The sequence below is a fragment of the Vicugna pacos genome, chromosome 4 (assembly GCF_048564905.1).
Source record: "Vicugna pacos chromosome 4, VicPac4, whole genome shotgun sequence".
NCBI classification, from domain to species: Eukaryota; Metazoa; Chordata; class Mammalia; order Artiodactyla; family Camelidae; genus Vicugna; species Vicugna pacos.
In genome coordinates this window covers 31,686,445-31,706,676 of record NC_132990.1, presented here as the reverse complement: position 1 = coordinate 31,706,676, position 20,232 = coordinate 31,686,445, and the positions used below count along the sequence as shown (strand labels likewise).

General features: G+C 37.9%; 2 protein-coding genes across 5 annotated transcripts in view; both read right to left on the bottom strand.

The window, feature by feature from the left end:
- BRD10 (bromodomain containing 10) overlaps positions 1-12,665 on the bottom strand; it is an 84,781-nt gene extending 72,116 nt beyond the window's left edge. For all 3 annotated transcript variants that reach the window (XM_006208150.4, XM_072959476.1, XM_072959477.1), the window contains exon 1: positions 11,491-12,665. In XM_006208150.4, the coding sequence (XP_006208212.2) occupies positions 11,491-12,086 (596 nt within the window). In that variant the 5' untranslated portion in view covers positions 12,087-12,665. The remainder of the gene's footprint in view (positions 1-11,490) is intronic.
- A 2,449-nt stretch (positions 12,666-15,114) lies between these two features.
- On the bottom strand, positions 15,115-19,887 carry RANBP6 (RAN binding protein 6). Of its 2 annotated transcripts, XM_006208153.4 has the most exons (2): positions 19,559-19,715; positions 15,115-18,443 (listed from the first exon to the last, which is right to left on the bottom strand). In XM_006208153.4, exons 1-2 carry the CDS (start codon positions 19,571-19,573, stop codon positions 16,377-16,379), a joined length of 2,082 nt encoding a protein of 693 aa, XP_006208215.2. In that variant the 5' UTR covers positions 19,574-19,715; the 3' UTR covers positions 15,115-16,376. The 2 variants fall into 2 exon arrangements, with proteins under 2 accessions (XP_006208215.2, XP_006208213.2); XM_006208151.4 differs by having other exon boundaries at positions 15,115-19,887.
- Between the last annotated feature and the right edge of the window lie 345 nt (positions 19,888-20,232).

Genomic DNA, 20,232 nt, shown 5'->3' with positions numbered 1-20,232 from the left:
TTTAGGAGAGGATATGGTATTTGAATTCAACTCAGTATGTATTGAGTTTCTCTGCACTTGAAGAGCCAGTTTGCAGAGATACAAAAATACATAAGAAAATCTTAAACTTTAGGGTGGCAAACAGACATGCAAACAAATACAAATCATATGAACACAAAAGGTGGGTTCTGTAAAAACAGAAGAATATACCTAACCAAAGCTGAAAAGAAGAGGGAGGAAAAAATGCATAAAGAAGTTTTCTTGAGAAGATGACAACTCTGCTGAGTCTTATTAAAAAAACAAGCAGGAATTTTGATTTGATATAACTGAATATTTATTTGATTTTTGCAAAAGCTCATTTATTTCATTAACTCAAGAATTACCAAACAATTATTATATCAGAATATAGAGAGACAGATCCATCATAACATGAATTTTTTAAGTGCTATAAACAGATGCAAAACAAAGAATCATGGAATACAGTGAAAAAAGCAATTAATTATGTATCAGGTTAGAGGAGATAAAATCTGAGCTGAGCCTCCGATAATTAGGATTTCACTAGATATAGAAAGAAGAAAGAGACTTATAAGTAAGAGAAGAAGTCACTTAAAGTGTTTCGAAACTGTTTTGAATTTGATGAAGTTAAAGGCCGATGACTGGAAATGAGAAAGTCAATGTCTAGTTCAACACAAGTGTCACTGGCAAAACCAGAATTAAATTCACTTTACTCACAAAGTTAAGACATCTCCAGTACAGTAAGTCATATATTAACTCTTTCGGAGTTCTAGAACACCAAGAAGACTATTTCCAAGACATTTTCCCTCTTAATTTAGCACAGAGCAAAAGTATTGCTTCATGGTCAGAGTTAAACAAGTCTCTTTAAACACCTAATAGTATAAACACAGGCATACTATAAGACTATCTTTGGGTACTATTTGAATTCTCTGTTAATTCCATTAAAGGCCTAATTTTTCTTCACTGAATTGGAATCTTCTCTACTTTAAACATCATCATAACTTACTGGGTGCTTGTTAATTCTGTATTTTAAACTATGGTTCTTAACCCTTTTTGGGGTCTGTGCTCCTCTGATGACCTAAAATTTTGCATCCTTTCCCTGGAAAAACTTAGATGTATGTCATATTCCCACATACATTTTTGCATACTGTATGCGTTGGAGGATGTTTCAGAACTCTAGTTAAAAACTTTAAACTTTATAAAGGCTTGGCACTCATACACAACTATAACAGAGAAACAAAAAACTTAAAAGTGAGCCAGAAGACTACGAGGTCAATTAGTGTATTATTATGTTGTCCAATATAGTGCAAAGCAATGTTATGAGAGCTTACTTTGGAATTCTTTTTACTGCTCCCGAAGACCAAATGAGAAACACAAAGAATTGTATTATTATCCACAGCTGATAAATGATGTAAGATCACACAAACACATCTAAATGGATAAAAGCATATGGGAATAGAATCCAGGGTCTTTAACTTCAGGTTTTTAAAATTTTTGGACTATTTAACATATTAGCCCTACATAACAGGGATTACTCATAAAATTAATGCTTTAATATAACTCTAAACTAAAATCAATTTTCTCAGATGATAAATAAAATAGCTTATTCCTGAAATTACTTTCATGTTCTAAATTCTACTAAAGGAAGAAACAGAAAAAAATGACTTGTCATAGAAAATTCAACAGATAATTTTAAATGTAAAGAAAGTAAGTAAAACTTCACTATAAAATCACCACTCATTACCTTTCATTTTAAGAAATTCAGCAAAATTACATCGTGCCATCATGCTAAACCTAACAATTCATAATTGAGTTAAAACATACAACCAGAAACTGATGGATGAACCCAACATTATCTAAAGAGTTATGGTCTTGCCCTTGCCTCCCCTAAAAAAGTGATCCTGAATTTGATGGACCTTCTAGAACCAACTACCAATTTATAGGAAATACAGAGAACAAAAGAATGGAACATTATCAGCAAAATTCAAGACTGCAGAAGACGCCACACAAACAATCTGTTTTCTTCAACAAAATCACTGCAAGAAGGTTGGGGAGGAAGAGTGGGGGGAGACACAGAAGAAAAGAAAAGGAAATCTATAAATTAAAATACATATGAACCAACTATATAACTCGTGGACTTATCTGGATTGTGATTCAAACTATATATCAAATTTTTAAAATAATTTTTGAAACAATGCAACATGTGACAACTGACTGGATATTTGCTATCCAAAAATTTGTGCACCAAAAAATTTTTGGTGTGATATGGTACAGTAATTACATTTTAAATGAAAGAATCCCCATTTCTGAGAGTTACAAACTTAAGCATTTACAGAAAAATCTAATGTTAATAATTTGCTTCAAAATAATACAGAAGGGAGGTATACAGAAGGTATAGATGAGACAAAATCAGCCACAAATACTGTGAGGAACATAAAGGTTCAAATACTCTTTTGATTTTTTTATATGCTAGAAATTCACCAATAAAAAGCTTTAAAACAATGAAAAAAAATCTAAAAACAGAGACTACTTTGTGTAATAGTCTTCCACAAACACATGACATTCAAGCTCTCTCCAGTCTTTCTCAGAGGAATAATGCAAACACCTAGTATCATGTCTCCTCATCCCTCCCCCAACACTATCCCTGACTTGTTCCCATTTAATTTCTTCAAATTGTATTTCCCAGGAAACCATGAATATATGAATCTGCTTCTCAATTTTTCCCCTTCATTCTGACTATAACCCAAAATACAATGTTAATAAAGGTTGACAAGTATAAAAGCAGTGATAAAAACACTTCAATGAATGGAAAATTCCAAATTCTGATGTGAAATCAACCATGAAACAGTGTTACTTTATCTTGAAGTATCAGTCCTGGAACTTTATGGTGCGTAAAAATCATTTAGGGAGCTTATTAAAAATGTAGATTTCTAATCACCACTCAGATTCTGAATTAACAGACTTAAATATGCTATTCGAGGGCGAAGGAATCTGCTTTAACATCATTCTAACGCTGGCAATCTGGGAAACACCCTTTGGGAGAGACGTGCCCCATAAACCTTTGAAAATGACCTATACCACCTACAATTTAAACCACCTACTACTTAATTTCAAATCAACATTTACAGAAGTCAAATAGCAACAAACCAAGCAGAAAATGTCTCTGCCTTCATAGATTTTACATTCTAGTTAGGAGAAAAAGATTTATCATTAAATCATGCTATATATTAGGTTGCAATCAATGCTACGAAAGAAAACAAAGGAGGTTGAGGAGGATAGAGGCTGACCAGACAGAGGGAATGCCTTGCAGATAAGGCAGCATCAGAGAAGAAAATGAGGGAGCCAGGGAATGAGTTTATCTATGGGAATAGAGTCAAATTTAAACCTGCTTTTCCTCAAGCACAAATATTCAAGACAAATATGAAATATGTCTTCAATTTTATTTACTGATTATATTCTAGTATTTTTATCTTCCAATTTTTCTAATTCAGATGTTAAAAATTGGGCTTGCAGGCTAACGTGGAAACAATCTACCTTTGTAACTATTTCTTATGGGAAAACATTTCTATATAATAACTTTTTGAGAGATGATCCGTTTCTCTCCTCAGTGCAAAATGAAATAGATATGTTCTCATTTTTAGAACAAACATGAGAATAGTTCCTGAATTCACTACGAATTGTGTATTTAGCAGAATCTTGGTGTCCTCTATGTATTTGTTAGGCAATCTACCACCGAAATTGAAAAGCAGTTTAAAAACATAAAACTTGAAATGCCATAGGGAGAATAATGTCAATATTCTACCTGCATACACATTCTGTAAGAGAGATTTTCTTTCTGATCTCAACCTCAAAAAGCTGAGAATATACACCACCATCACCATAAAAGTCACTATGAACTCATTTACAAAACAGAAACAGGCTCGCAGACTTAGTAAACAATCTTATGGTTACCAGGGAAAGGGGGTGGGAAGGGATAAATTTGGGAGTTTATTTACAAATGTTAGTCACTATATATAAAAATAGGTTTAAAAAAAGTTTCTTCTGTATAGCACAGAAAACTATGTTCAATATCTTGTAACAACCTTTAGTGGAAAAAAATATGAAAATGAGTATTTTTACGTATATGCATGACTGGGACTTTGTGCTGCACACCAAAAATTGACACATTGTAATTAACTGTACTTAAATAAAAATTTTTTTAAATAAATTAAAAAAAAAGTCAACATACTAGGCTAGTATAGATTGTAAAATTTAAACAAAAATGTTTACCTTTATAGCTTTTGAAAACCCGAACTGTAACTATTATAAATGTTATCATTTGAAAGAAAACTTATGTCTAGCAGATGAGATATAACAAAAGGAGAAAGAAGCTATCTTTTGGAAAGTGAATATACTTCCCCAAAATACTTCCTGTGTTAAATAGCAATTCAAACACTTTCTGCATTATATCTAGCAATATTTTTTCATTGATGCTAATTTAGAAGGTTTAAACTCCCACAAACGAGCAATATTAGTAAAGTAGTACTTACAAATTATAGCAAAAGGTTAATTGTGTTACTTTAAACTGGTTTATCTCAATCTGTAGTCTCATCTGTTTTTATCTTTTAGAGTAGTGCCTAGACAGAAATGAACAGGTCTAAATTCCCAGACATACTAACATTTAAAGAGGTATAAAAGAAGCTATCAGAAGAATTATCTTTGTTTGAAGGTATATTCAGATAGCTGTACCCAAAAGCTTTAAATATGAAAGTTTGGGCTAAGTTCTTAGCACTGGCTATTCCAAGTCCTTAAAATTGCAACTACAAAATCTGTGGGCTTTATATTTTCAATTGTATTATAAAAAATAACAGCAACACATGGTCACTGCAGAAAAAAAATTAGAAAGTAGAAGGAAAAATAAATCACTTACAATTGCATTACCCAGCTACAACATTTAACATAAGTGTACTGTCTTACAATTTTGAAGATACAATTTTTAACCCAATTCTTTATCTATATAGTTGATTCAAAGTTGTTAAACACTACTTTCCTTTAAATAAAATATTTTATTAATTATAAAATATGCTTATTGTAGAAAATCTAGCATATACAGAACATTAAAAGAAGAAAATGAAAAATGCCCAGTATCTTTCTACTTAGCAATAACCACTATTAACACTCTATTGGTTTTCCTAAGTCTTTTTTCAAAGTATATATACTTATAATATCTTGACTTTTAAGGATGATTAATTGTGGAACATGTACAGGTGCCAGGTGGAAGATGATACAACAAAGGGCTTGGTTATGTATAATAGTACCACTGGGGTTTATTAGTGTTTCCCATTGAAAAAAAGAACAACAACAACCACTTCAAGTAATTTAATATATATTCTAAAGATTCATATTATTATAGAAGTTCCTTGGAAAAGAAAACAGCTATTATTTGTTCTATGTACTTCTAATTTTGTGGAGAGAGCCTAAATGTGATTTGAAAGCTAAAAGACATCTGAAAAGCACTAAATATTCTCTGCAAAAACATGGTTTCTTTTTCCTGCTCTAGCCTTTTCCTTAGAAATAAAACTAAGTACAAGGGCATAAATACAATGAGAAACAGACTTTAAAGCAAAATACACTTGAATCTATTAGGGCATTTTTACTGTATTAAATTTAAATTGTTTTCAAATTATTATTTTCAAATGGAACAAAACCTCCTAAAATACTAAAGTCTATCAGTTTACTACCTTCCAATGAATACCTTTTACTTATTCCAGAATAAACTCTTTTCACCTTCATTAACTTCCTCTTCTTAATTGAGCATTTTAGCTTTTAATATGCATTATATACACTTTAATCATATTTTCTATTCTTCAGTCTTTTCAGACTGAAGACAGTCAATCCTTACACAAAATTCTGCCTTTGGTCCCCTTGTATTTTCACTAGACTCTGTCCTGGGCAATCTCATTCACTCCTATTTCTTCAATCATCCTTCTGCATGTTAATTTCTAATTATATCTCTAATCTATTCCTAGTCATTCTGCTGAGCTCCATATGCAGCTTTCTAATAATTCTCAGCTTCAAATCTTCAAATGAATGCCTCCTCTCTCCCATTCCCTCAGCATCACCATCACCTGGGCTCAAATTTATTTTGGACATCATCCTTTGCATCCATATCCAATAGCTTGCCGTTACACTACTTTCACTTGCTGAATTTACCTCTCATGTATCCTCATCCACCTTTTTATTTCTACTGCTTACTAACTTTTGATGGTATTAACTCGAGTCTTTTAACTGGTTTTCTTTCTTCATTCACTCTCTTTCCACTCAGCATTCAAACTTCAAAGTACTAGTAAAAGTACTAGTATTTCAAAGTCACTCTCTTAGCTAAATCCTGTGATAGATCTACAAAGCCTACATTCTAAATTCCTTAGCAAGCAATCAAGGTCATCTATAATTAGCCCCAATCTATCTTTCTAGATTTATCTGCCACTAAAGGACCTCATCATCCTATACTCTAAATAACCACTGGATATAAGCTATTCATCTGGAATACTCTGTACTCTCCTGCCTCCATACATGTAACTGTTTGTCTATCTACCACCTTGAAGTGAGGGATAAAGTCATGTTTACCACTGTAACTACAGTGCTTTACATACTACTGATAAGATAGGCCAAATAATTGTTTAATGAACGCCTCAACTTCACTTATTAATAGTCTGCCCATCCTACAAATCTATGATTTCTAGAATAAAATCTAATAAAGTATTTTTCAATCCCAGTTTCCCCACCTCCCCCAGTTAGTTATCCCTCCTCTGCACTCCCCTAGCACTCTATAATAAAGCTTATCAAGTATGCGCCCTTAGAATATAAAGTATGTGCCCTTAGAATATAAAGATCCTTGAAAAACAAAGGCTTAAACTGTATGAGTCCACTCATATATGGATTTTTTTTTTCCAACAGTAAATACCACAGCACTATAGGACCCTTGATCCTCAGTTGTTTGAATCCACAGATGCGGAACCCCAGATGTGGAGGAATCAAGTATATGGAGGGTATACAGAGGGCCAAGTTAGATGCAGATTTTCAACAGCAGGGAAGGTCAGCACCCCCAGCCCTTGTGTTGTTAAAGCGTTAACTGTAGTTATTTCACGAACTAAACCAAAACACACCAACAAAAATCCAAAAGTGATCATGTTCTCCCCGTTTGTAGGAGGGGAAACTAAGGTACTAAGGATCTACTAAGAATCTCTTCAATTAAGGGTTTCCTCCCATAATTTGTTTTAAGCCTTTAGGATCCCCTAGCAGAAAATCATACAACTAAATATACCCATATTTCAGAATACTCTGCAAATAGTCCCATGACTTCCTGGTGTTCTGACAATAGAACAAGTTGGAGAATCACAGTTTTAACATGTTTTACCTTTCACAATTGTGCATATACCATTTTTTTAAACTCTTGAGGGCAGGAATTTTTCCCTAAGTCCCAGAACAAAGCAGGTGCTCAATAAATGTCTTGTTAATTGAAAGCCTTTCATCACTGCACTAAAGCATTTTCTGAACCTTCTTAAATAGCACATTTTTTTTAAGAATGGCAATTATAATAAATAGAACTACATGGAGTATCAAGCTCTAACATTCTCTAGTTCTGAACAAAAAGCAAATCCAGACTGTATTACCAAGTATACTCAATTTTTAAAGATTTATATTAAAAAGATAAAATTACAGAATTCAGTGAGGGTGGAAGTGCTGCACTACTACAGAGAAAGAAGCATCTTTCTAAAATTCCTAATTAATTTCTGAATTTTCATCTTAATTGAGAATAAACAAGTCAAAAAATTTAAATTTAACTGAGGAGATTAAAATCAGTCTGAAAAATCCATTTATATTTCAACTACTACTTGCACTTGGAAACCTCTATTTTTAAATTTTTGAGGCTTCATGATGATGCTTTTGCACTTCCATCCCCAAGAAAAATATTCTGCCAACTAAAAAGCAATTACAAAACTAAATAATCTTTAACTATATTTTAAGAAAGTCTTTTTTAATAGCCCATTACATGTACCATGTTTAACAGCAACTTAATTCAGAAGTCAACCATAATTTTAATAAGGATGTATTGTATTCAAGCTTATTTTCAGCAAAATATTATTTTAAATGGTCAAAATAAAAATTTCAAGTTCAGCTCTGTTGGGGACTAGATATGCCTCTTCTGTAACTACAACCTTTTCAAACTAAAGCAATATTCTTAAAGCTTTCAAAAATATAATTTAAAATTCTTAGTAGGCATAACTTCCTAACTATAAAGTATTTTCTATTCTTTTCCACTTAGTAGGTGATTTTCTCCCTATTTCTAATGCTAATTGCTATTTCTCTCAGCTGCCTCAAATAAATGAGATTCCTTCTAAAATATAACTTTGAGACTAGGTATGCTGTCTTAGTCCTAATTCTATCACAAATATATATAAAATATATTGCTATAAATTACTAATACACATCATATATAATAAATACTAGCCTTATAGATTATTTGATTATGTACATGTATTATTATAAACACCACAAAAAACTAATCAAGAAATTTAGAAATTTTAAAAGGCTAAAATAAAAATAGAATATACTGAGAATATACTTCAGCTCACTGTAGTTCAGTATTCTGGAATGCCCCTCTCAAATCCTCCAAAAAAAAAAAAATCCTGAAGCAATCTTCAACTCCTTTACGAATCAGTTCAAGTATAAACTTCTCTATACCTTTAAACTAGTCTCTTTTCCCTTCTTCCTTTCCTCCTTTCACTTGCCATCCCACACTTATTCCCTCCCCTTCAGATTTAGGTCTTCTTCCTAAGTTCACCTTGAGCCTTGTTTATATGTCCCTTATAGAATCACCATCTTTTTAAAGTATCTGTTTTCCTACTCAACTATACACCGGCTAAGGGCAGGGAACTTATCTTTTAGTATCAGGGACTTGAATGTCTAGCCCTGACAGATACTCACATATTTATACAATCAACACTCTCACAGCACAGCTGAGAAACTGAGATTCCTAAGGTACTAACACCACCAGGTTGTTCTGAAATGATAACATGGCATCTTCTGTATCTAATGTATTTCTTGCTCACAAAGGCTCAGTCGTATATGCAGCAGCTATAAAACTCTCCTCACAGTAAACGTGAAAATAAGTTAATTCTGTATCTTATAAGTATATACTAGGAGAAAAGAAAACAATGATAGTATCTAAGTGATTGTTTTTATAACTAAAATAACCACTAGTCATCTATTTGCTGTAAACCATATTCATGTGGACAATCTATAGTATACTATCCTAGAGCATCTGTATATCTTAACTGCATACCAAACAGTTATAATCTATGGTTTTTCCAAAGTTGTGCTCACTCAAAGCATTTATTTAGTAATGACTCAGATTTTAGGCTAATACAGAAAAAGAAATGATTTCCTGATATCTAAAAGTGTGGTCTGGCAAAACTGTTACTTACAAAATATTTGTATACATCAAAAAAGTGAGGGACTCAAAACTTTAATTTTAATCTGAGACCATCATATTACTTTTTGCTACTAAACCGCAAGAATTTTATCTCTCTTGGACTAAGAATATCAGAAATGATTATGTTTATGTACAACAGAATGTTTTACCTTTAAGTCCTAAGTATGGATACTATTAGCAAATATAGGATTCTGAGCATTAGTCACTAGGAATGATACTAAGCATTCAGAAATTTATCTTTATATAAAAGAGAAGTAGTCTCGTTGTTCTTTTGCAGGACTGAGAAAATATTTATTATATACACAATGCTTCTGAGAAAACCTGTAATTTATTCAAATCTATATGCAACTTCTTAACACTTTCTTGCAGCCATTCTCCAGCTTCAACCCCTGCTTCCAATCTGTAAAACTGGATGTGTGGATTAGGTGAACATTATGGTTTCTTCCAGGTCTAAAATTTTGTGACATCAATTTGGAATATATTTTATTACTTAAAAATAATGACATGTGAATGGATTGTTTCTTATGTGAGTCACAACTATAAAACACTGTGGAGACAAAGGTAATAAACACACTACACCAGTATTATGTCACTAAATAAAATATTAAAAGTAATTTACAAGGCAAATTTATGAATAATTATTCTATTAACAATTACATTATGAAAGGATTCAAGCAAAGGTTCCTTAGTTTAAATTGAGCTCCCCTAATGAGTCAAGCACTGTCAACCATTGTTTTCAGTGAAAGACATCACTGTACAGATAGTCTTGAAAACAGCATATGGGAAGCCAGTTACAGATTAGATTATTTTAAAATTACAATTGTAAATCAAGGACCAAAAAATTAACACAACTTTTCAGGAGCTATTCCATAAAAGCACTAGTACACTTCTCAGCTTCAGATATGAAAATATTCCTTTTATTCAACTACCACTACTAATGTTATAATGGTTAAAACTTATTTTGGGGTAACTATGGGACTAGCACTTCTGACTTTACTAAATGTAAATGATTCATGTAATCCTACAGCAACCGCATAAATTAGTTATTATTATTATTATCCTCATTTTACAGATGAGGAAACTGAGGCTAAAAAGATGAAGTAACTTGTTCAAGTTCTCTTCCGCTAGTAAAGAGTCAAACTACTGGTTCACTTCAACTACGATTTCCAACAACAATTATTTTTCTATTCCTGAAGAATTTTCACTTGAGAAGTTAATTTGGCTCATATCAATTATAAAATTATAAATGAGTATGTTTATTTTAGTAGCCTCTTGTGTTGCATTATTTCCTCTTACGAAAGAAAAATAATTGACTCGGGGTATATGAGTGGAGTACATCAAGAGAACAGTGCCATCTGAACTGCCTATGCCTTCCGGCAAAATAGACACAAATTTCTAAAAGTATTAAAAATCTTGTGTTGATGCATCCACTATTATTGCAAAAATTCAGTGTGCTCAGATGAAGCTGAAAGAAAAGATCAGGAGTACGCCAAAGTAATCGTTTAGCATTTAGTAACACTTCATAAATCTCCGACGGCCGACTTGAGTAGTAAAACGATACAATTATTTTAAAATAGTTTGAAACCACCTTTTACACGAGCCCAAATTACTTTTTAAACGATATTTTATCCTAAAAACGTTTTAAAATTTCACGCCAAAACTGTCTAAAAGTTGCGGGTCCAACTTCCATCCCCCTAAAACTTTTCCTCTCCCTATCCCTGTAATTCTCTTTCTATGGGCACCACTTTGGTTTACATCTACAAACTTTACCTGCCCTCCGGCAGTCCAGACTCGGCTTCCTTCTCAGCTTCGTTACAGCTGGGCATTGGGTTCGCTCAGCCCACACCCACCACACCCCTGCGGGCCCCCGCCCAGCGCTGCTCCTCCTCCCGGGGTTCTCCAGCACCGACTCAGCACCTATCAGAGACGCCCCCCGGCCCCTGGCCCAACCCATCTTCGGACACGTGCGAGGGTGTGTTTGTGTCAGTCCGTCAGTCCCACCGCGGACCGGGCTCACTCACCGAGACAGAAGCGCCAACTTCTGCTCCAGCATCATCTCTAGCTTCTGGCCCTGTTTGGAGACCCAGTGGTCCACTCCATGCAGGCGGTAGCATGTCTCCAGCATCAACCTGAAGTCCGCCACGAACTCGGTGATGCCTCCATACTGGCCGCTGGCGAACTTCTCCTCCATCTTCAGCAGACATATGCCCTGCCCGGGCTGCTGCGGGAGGGCGCGACTGCCCCGGCCCCCGCTGCGCGGCCCCTCGGCCGCCTCCTCTTCCCCGGTGGCAACGCCCCTCAGGGGCTGCAGGAAGGGGGCGGTGAGGCCCCGGTGCTTCTCCTGCAGGAACTCGCCCAGAATGCGGTAGCCCTGCTGCAGCTCGTAGGTCAGCTCCTGTGCCTTGCAGCCACCGCCCGCGACCACCATCGCCTCCTCTTCCTTCTGGTCGTCCGCGTCCTCCCGCGAGAAGGCACTCCTCTTTCGGGCGGGCCCTGAGGCCGGGGCCGCCGCCGCTGCCACCTCCTCCTCCTCCTCGTCCTCTTCCTCAGCCACTGGTGGCGGCCGCTCCTCCTCCCCGGCCGGCTCCATCTCCCCCGGCGTCCCGGGCACGCTCATACCCCCGGCAGGCCCAGGTTGGGCGGCGTGGAGCGGCCGCTCGAGGCGCCGGGGCAGGCGTGAGCGCGGGCCGCTTCCTCAGGGCTCGGCTGCGCCGCGCAGCCCCAGCCGCATCAGGCCTCGTTCTCCTCAGCCGCCGGCTTGGCTCGGTGCGCGAGGGGGTCTCGAGCTCGCCGCCGGCGGGGCGGGGTTACATGGCGCGCGGGGGAGGGGGGAGAGAAGAGGAGAGCCTAGGTGCCCTCCTCTCCCCTCCCCCCGGCGGCGGCGCGCGCGCGCGGCCCTCGCCTGCCTCACCCCTCCGCGCCCCGCCCGCCCGCTCTTCACCCGCCAGGCCCGGTCTGGCCTCCGCGGCCTTGGCGCCCCACCCCCTCCCTGGCCGGCTTGGGGGCTGGGAGGGGGCGAGGAGGAAGGGGGGGCGTTCTTCTCTCGCCTCCCGGGACGGGGCCGAAGCGCTGGGCCGCGGAGGTTCGGGCTCCTCCTCCTCTCCCTCACACCCCCTCCCGCCCCTCTCTACCTGCGGGGCACCCGGGCAGGAGGAGGCGGCGCGCGGACGGGGCCCGACGACAACTGTCAGTTAGAAGCCCCTCTGGGCGGGGGAAGGGGAAGGGGAGGGGCAGGGAGAGAAGGGGGAGGGCACTCAGGCCCGCCCCCCTCCAGGTTGGGGCGAGTTGTGGAGACTAAGAAAGAGGCACCGTCGCCATCCCCGGTGAGCATGCGTAGTAGAACACCACCACCCCCACTTCACGTCGCGCTCCGCTACGCTAAAGCAAGGGCTTCGTCTCAGCTACAGTCCCTAAGGCCCGGTAGGTTGCGCGGGCTAATGATGTCATCAGCCTATAGACGACTGTAAGGGGCGGGAGTGGAGAATGAAGTAAAGCGCCTGCGCAGCTTTGCTTGACCCCTCCAGAGAGGGAGGCTGAAGGGGTTTTATAGGCAGGTGCTGCAAGAGGGTATTTCTTTTGCGAAACCCTTTAGTGCTAAAAGCTAAAATTAATCCTGAAAGAGCTTGCTAGATAACCTGCGTTACTGGGAAATAATAATGAGTAAAATGTAAATCCTGTCCTATTGTAAAATTTAGGTTCTCTTTGCACACTTCCTCCCCCTTGTGACTGCCGGTTTTTTAAAATATAAAACTAGAATTTTGAAAAGTTTAGAAGCGAGGTTCCAGGACTCGACCAACTGAAATATATGTTCACATGCAAAAGAAAAGGAGATGATCTGTAGAACTCGAACTTTTGAAACCCCTGTCCCCCGGTCTTAACATCAATTCCTGTTTTACATTAAAATAAACATTTCCACTCTCTTGATTCTTGACATCTGTTAACAGTAAAGGAAGGGAATGGAACCTAATTTTTAAAAAAATTCTTGGGACTAAGAACAGTTCAAATATTTCAAATCTAAGCTGTTCGGCATTAAACAGTCAAGTCGTTAGCATGACCTTACAATCTCACTACACATTTAAAGATTATTTTTTTATGGGAACATTTAGGCATTTAGGGAATATGTAAAAAGTGGACTCATTCCATTGCTTAAAGTGAGGAGAAAGGAATTAATTGTTCCATAAAGCAGATATACTATTTTCAATGTTCTATTTTAAAGAAGCACACATTACTTTTTCTGCTTAACACAGAACGCTCTTACTTGAAAACTGGAATTATTTAAACATAAACAAAGTTCTAGAAATCAAGCATTTTAAAAGTAAAAGCCTTAAAACTAAATGTTTGGGATATACTGACTCTTAAGATTGTTTACATCCCATTACTTGCCATTAATGTGGACCTTTAAAGCGCTGATAAAATTCAAAACTTTAAAAAGCTTTTTTTTTTCTTTTGGTCCAGACTTAAATAGCAGTCTTAGATAATATAGGTAAGTGGGAACACTTCTAACATTTTAGGCCATTGACACTGCCCACCCCCATAACCCTGCTCCCCTCACCCTCCCTCCACCCCCCGCACACACTTATGCCCATTATCTAGTTTTCAGGGCCTGTTCTCACCTTATCAGACATTTGTAATTATTAGGCATTTACAGCATTCTCTCTCCTCAGAGCCCATAGACGTACCTCAGCTCAGGAACAAAGGCAGGGACCAGTCTTCCTTCAGCACCTGGCAACCAAAAATGTGTCTGACTGGATGTCCCTCATTTCCTTTGACAAAGCCCAAGAATCTGGACCCCAGCAAATAACCCCTCTTCGTCTTTAGCTACCAACCCTGTTTTATGACTCTGAGATAATGTTAGCTTGTATTTACTGAAACCTGTGCCCCTAGGCATTTTATATACATTACCTCCTTTAACTCTGACAATCCTATGAGCTAGATATTATGCCCATTTCATAGATGGAGAACTGATGCTTAGGTTAAAAAAGTAGTTTGCCAAAATTCAAATCTAGGTCGGCAGAATTCTCCAGGTACCTAATTCCAAGTCATCTAGCAGACTTTCCAAATCCTCATGTGTGAGAGTGTAGGGAATCGCTAGAAATGTTGATCAAAGGAAAGCTTCTTAATTAAGGGATTTTAGGATAAAGAAGCACAGGTGAGTTGAAGGTTCCTCAGCTACAGGTCATGGAGAGGCCAAGCTGACTGTGATCTTAGCTATTATGAAAGTAGGATCAGGTCCTTGAACTTAGAAAAAAAAACTGTTATACAAGAAATATGTTGGTTGTAGGTAAACTAGAAAATACAGATAAGTGAGGAAAAAAACTGCCTTTTAATCCCACCATCCAGAGGAAACCTCTATTAATACTTTGAAGTGGAATTTTTCTATTTATTCATCTATACTTTTAAAATTCATTTTTTAATAAAATTGTGACTATACTGCACTTAATGACCTTTTAGTTTTTCCCTCATTAATAATAAATAGTTATAGGGAACAGACAGGAATTGCATATCTAAAATCCCAACTTTATATCTCTGTCCACAAAGGCTTAGATGACCTGCTCAAGAACTGGTAGAGGGTGAAACAGGGAGATTCTAATGTGAAAGGAATTCCAAACCATAAAAAGAACATAGCAAAGGTACAAACACCAACAGCAGTAACAGCTACCATTTATTAAGCACTTACTAGGTCTTAAATATTTACTAAATACTTTACATACACAGTACTCACAGTAGCCCCAGGAAATCGTGACAAATATATTTGTTCTTAAATTTTGGATCAGTAATTTGCTGAGTAGAATGCTTTTTTTTTCTACCCTATGAAAAGCTTGACATTAAAAACCAACATTCCAATTAGTATAATTAACCTTAGATTTATAGAACTGTTTTCTTACAATGTATATCTACTGCTAAATGACTGGTCTCAAAGCTGTTTTCTTTTTTAATGTTTAAAGATAAAATTAATTTTGCTTCCCTTTCATTATCACAATAGAATAGCCTTCAGGGCTACTATACAATCTATTAAAAGATTCTTCAAAATAGAAATCTATTTATGCTTCTTTTGAATCGGGGATTCTCTTACTGTTGAACTAGTTTGCAGGGGAAAATGGCATACATACACAATGCAGTATTCTGCTCAAACACGTAAGACTGATTGACTCACACAAATAATCTATCAAACTGTAACTGTGTTACAGTATGTTACATGCTACCAGTGTTAGATGTACCAAGACACTCTTTTCAGTAACCATGGTTCTTAGAGTCCTGGAAAGACCAGTCTGGCTAAGTTCTCCTAACTCTTGGCTGGACGCTTTGGGAACTAGAATGTAGATATGTCTCACCCAGTCTTTTTTAGGAGGGCATTATTAAAAAGTTCACATATATTATAGAGAAAACTCCCCACATCCACTGCACTATCTCAAAACTCTTTTGCAATTTCAGCATCCTCCCATTACCATGAAAACTGGGAGTATTATCAAGGTTGAATAAGCCTGCCACTATATTCTTCACCCACAATTCCACAGATGTTTGTCCTGGAAGTTCTCCTAACCCATCCTGTGAGCTTTAGCATCTTGTGGTAGGCAGCATGACATCCTAACACCAAGTATATTGCTTTCCCAGCATCAATAATTCAGACAAATAGTGATAATTTATATACTTCACATCAACTAGGGAAAAAGTGACAAACATTCTAAGACAACAGAAGCACAGGTTATCACCAAGGTCTGTGTTTAGGAGATAAAACATGCAAGGTGAACAGAGGCTATGACACTGATTAATCCTGGAGAAACATGGGGAAGGAAATATAAACTGTTTAGCAGGGAGAGAACACTTTTCTCAATCATAACGGAATCCACTCACAACACTCATTTGGAGTTACTCATGGTAGATGATATTCAAGTAATATTAAAGTGCTTCAAGCAAAATTTAGCAACTCCTGCAAGGCTTCCTGTTGCTCATCATCAAGTTGGGAAATGCATTCCAACCATAATTCTTCAGAAGTCTGTACCTGGCGTACAACATTAGCTAGGCGTTTGGCACAAGGATCTTCACAGTTAATAGTCTCATTCATTTTTCCTTCTGCAATTATACTGATTATTTTTGGAAGATTGGAATTATTTGGTCCAAGTACAACTGGGTGGTTACTTTCAATTAAGTCACAGAGAAAACTCAAAGTCTGAATAGCTTCCTCTTTATCCTCATGCAGTGGAAGCCATGATAACCAGTGTGGAAGAACTTCATCTACATTTACACAGTTAGGCTTAAACCTCAAAATCTTCCCTACTGCTGAGATACAGTTCTCTGTAGCAATGATATTTTTTTTGGTTTTGGAATTTGCACACTTAATAACTTTTACCAGCAGGGGAACAGCTTCTGAACATAAAGAACGATAATCATCTCCACCAAACTGTGCCATAACACCCAGGCCATAAGCAGCAGCTTGTCTGACTTCAGGGTTGTTGTCTCGCATATTTAGTAGCATTGGCCACCGAAAATATTCTACATATTTAAATGAGCTTGGACTGCAGTGTTCTATGATATCATCAAATATGCACAATCCCCACTGTCTGTCTGGCCATGGTCTACTAGAACAAATTAGACTTACAATTAATGGAAGCAGCTGTTCAAACCATGGTAAAATCTTTTCCTTATAAGTACTAAATAATGAGTGCAAAATATCTGATACTTTGGTCAGAATATAAACATCACATTCATCCTCATCTTGCAGAGACATTTCAATCTGTTGGTCATAGTTTTCTTCCTGTCTTTTAACCTGTCTCAATTCTTGGTTTTTAAAGTGCCCTTCAAGTTTTGCTTTCAGTATATCTCCCAGTTCTTCCAAGTGTTCATCATTAAGGCACCCATCACCCATTAGTTCAATGGACTTTGCAAAAGAATTCATTATTTCTGAGAGTACATCTGTATCGGGTTCAGTCCCAATAGCCTTGATTAAGGGATCACATATGAATTGCCACATCTGTGCAAGATACTCTGGACCACGAATTCTTGCACATTCCAGGAGAAAAGGCATGGACTCTGCTGCTGCTACTCGAACATTGTCATGGAAATAAAATTTCAATAAAGGAACCATCAGTTTCACAACTTGTTCTATATATTCCACAAACCCTTCCCTTAACTCCTTAGCATAATAAACCAACATCTGGCAAGCAGTTGCTTTTGCTTCAAGTCCTGAAGTTTTAATTCCAAAACTTTGCTGGTCTCCAAGATTTACAAACTGCCATCCATCATCATCACTCATATTCTCCACATCTTGTGTGTCTAAGAGAGCAACGTCAGGTTTAGCTGAAGCAGTCTTAATAAGAGGCTCAATAACCAGTGGCAGGTACTGATGAAAATCATTTCCAAGAATTTTACACATTCTAGCCCATGCCGAAACTATGTAAGAAGTCTGAGGGTCATCATCTTCCATATTATTTAAGTCTGATTGTGTCTTCAACAGTAGTTGCATCACATTTGATACATCTTGCATAAATTTTTCCTTACCAACAGCAAGACCAACATGACTAATGCATTCAATAGTTTTTCCTTTCAGAAGCTTGAGCTCCTTTTGAACAGCAAGTTCCACAACTTGCTTTAGTGAGGGCATAAATATATCATAATATGGAACAAATTTTTCTTCTATTGTATCTGCAACTGAGGCAATGGTTGTCACAAGCTGTTCCAAGGCCAACTTAGTTCCATTCCGAATCAACTCTTGAAGTTTAATCATCAGGATAGAATGTATATTTCTCACCATACTATCCAAATATAGAACTAGCAATGATTTGGGGCAGTCTTCAATAAAAATAATAAGTGCAGAAGCTGCATGTGACTGCACACGCTGATTACCTTGATTTTCCATGGTACGCAACAGAGCTGCAATCACTGTTTCATGGAATTTCTTTTGGAAATTAGGTGCAAAATCTGTAGCCATCTGTCCCAGTGTAGTACAGGCTGCAGCCCTCACCCTTGGATGAGGATCCTGAAGAAAAAGCAAAACAGAGTTAACTGTTTCATCTAGAATTGATTCCATTTGCTGATGGCATCCTTCTCCAATAGCAGATAAGGCCATTAATCCAGCATGTCGATATTTCCAGTCAGGGTTCTGAAGCATCTGCATGATATGCTCCTTAGTCATTGGTAAAACAAGTTTTCCACCGAGCCCACAAGCCAGTCTGTCTAGTGCACTCTCAGCAGCAACTGCATTGCTGTCAAAATCATCTTCTTCCATTTCATCAGCGTTTACCCAGTCCTCATCATCTTGTAGATCAACCATCATTGCTAATATATGAGGAACTGCCTGAGCAATAATATTTGTATGTTTTTTCAACATTGGGGTTGCAGTTTCAGACAAGGTAACTATTACTTCAAGGGCCAGCTGGCGTTGCAGATTACTAAGTCTAGAGTCTCCACATAACTTTAGACTCAACTGCAGTGTATCTTCTAAATAAGGACCCAAGTATTTAGGTACAGTATCTGCAATCTCAACAAGGGATTCTAGCACTGAATCATCATCCTGGTAGCATGAATCATTCACAGCCTGTAAGATTCCAGGAAGCAAGTCTGCAAAGTCTTTGAAAAGAGCAGTATTATTCTCATTAGCAAGTACAAATGCAGCTGCAGCTCTAGCAGATAATGTCCTGATTGCTGGATGTTCTTGATCTTGAATACACTGGTCCAACAACCGTTTGATGATATCCAAATCGTGCTGCTCTTGGTTCCCAAAAATCCCAGGAAAGTGCCAGAAAACGTGAAGTGCAACTTCCCATAGAACCACATTTTTAGAGTAGATTGAATCAATAAGGAACTTCAGACCTTCGGGCCAGTGGTTAGTACCATCCTCATCTATCAAATTCCTGGCCAGCACTGCAAAAATATCACAAAGTTTTTTCCTCATGCTAGCATGTGTCTCTAACTTAACAGCCAGTATCAGTTCAATCTTGACGTCCCTCTGAACATCAGAAGGCAGATTTGGATAGACTTCCTCAAACCCAGAAGACAAAAGCCGTCGGAGCAGTGCGGCAGCCATTTGTCTCACCTCATAACCTGCTCTTCTATTTCTGACGGCATCTAAGAGGAATGTAGTCTTACACAGACCTGGGATATTTTCATAGACTTCCTCTGCCTGCCTCCGCACCATACAGCTTGGATTGATCAGGTTCTTCAGAAGCTGGTAAAACTCTTGCTTTCCCAACACGGTCGCCGGTACTCCAGCAGACCCGGCCGCCGCCATCGCGTTCTGTCAAAGCAACCGCGACGGAGAAGGAGGGCGGGGGTCTGCGACTCGAATATGTGACGTAAGCAAGGCGCCAGGGGGGATGGGCGGGGCCGCTTCTTCCTCCGCTGCCTGGGCGCTGCTGGGCTCTGGGAGGTGGGGAACCCGGAGGCGGGGGATAGATGCGAGCGCGGTGGGAATGAGGGTCATCTCCACCTGTTTTCTCATCAGATGAAGATGCATCTAGAGAAGAAAAAAAAAAGGAATAAAAGTATGATATTGATTGCATTAGAATGGGATTATGGGTGACTTTTTCCCTTTTTAAAAAATTTTCAACTATCTCTATTGTTACGCTGATAATTTTAAAACAATAAGTACACCTTTAAAACAAGAGGAAAAAAAACGATCACAAAAGACCACATGCTGTGTGATTCCATTTATATAAATGGTTTTAAATAGGCAGATCCATACAGAAGTAGATTAGTGTTTCGCAGTGGCTGAGGGGAAGGGAGAATAGAGAATGACTGCTGTCAGGAGGGGTTCTTTTTGGGTAATT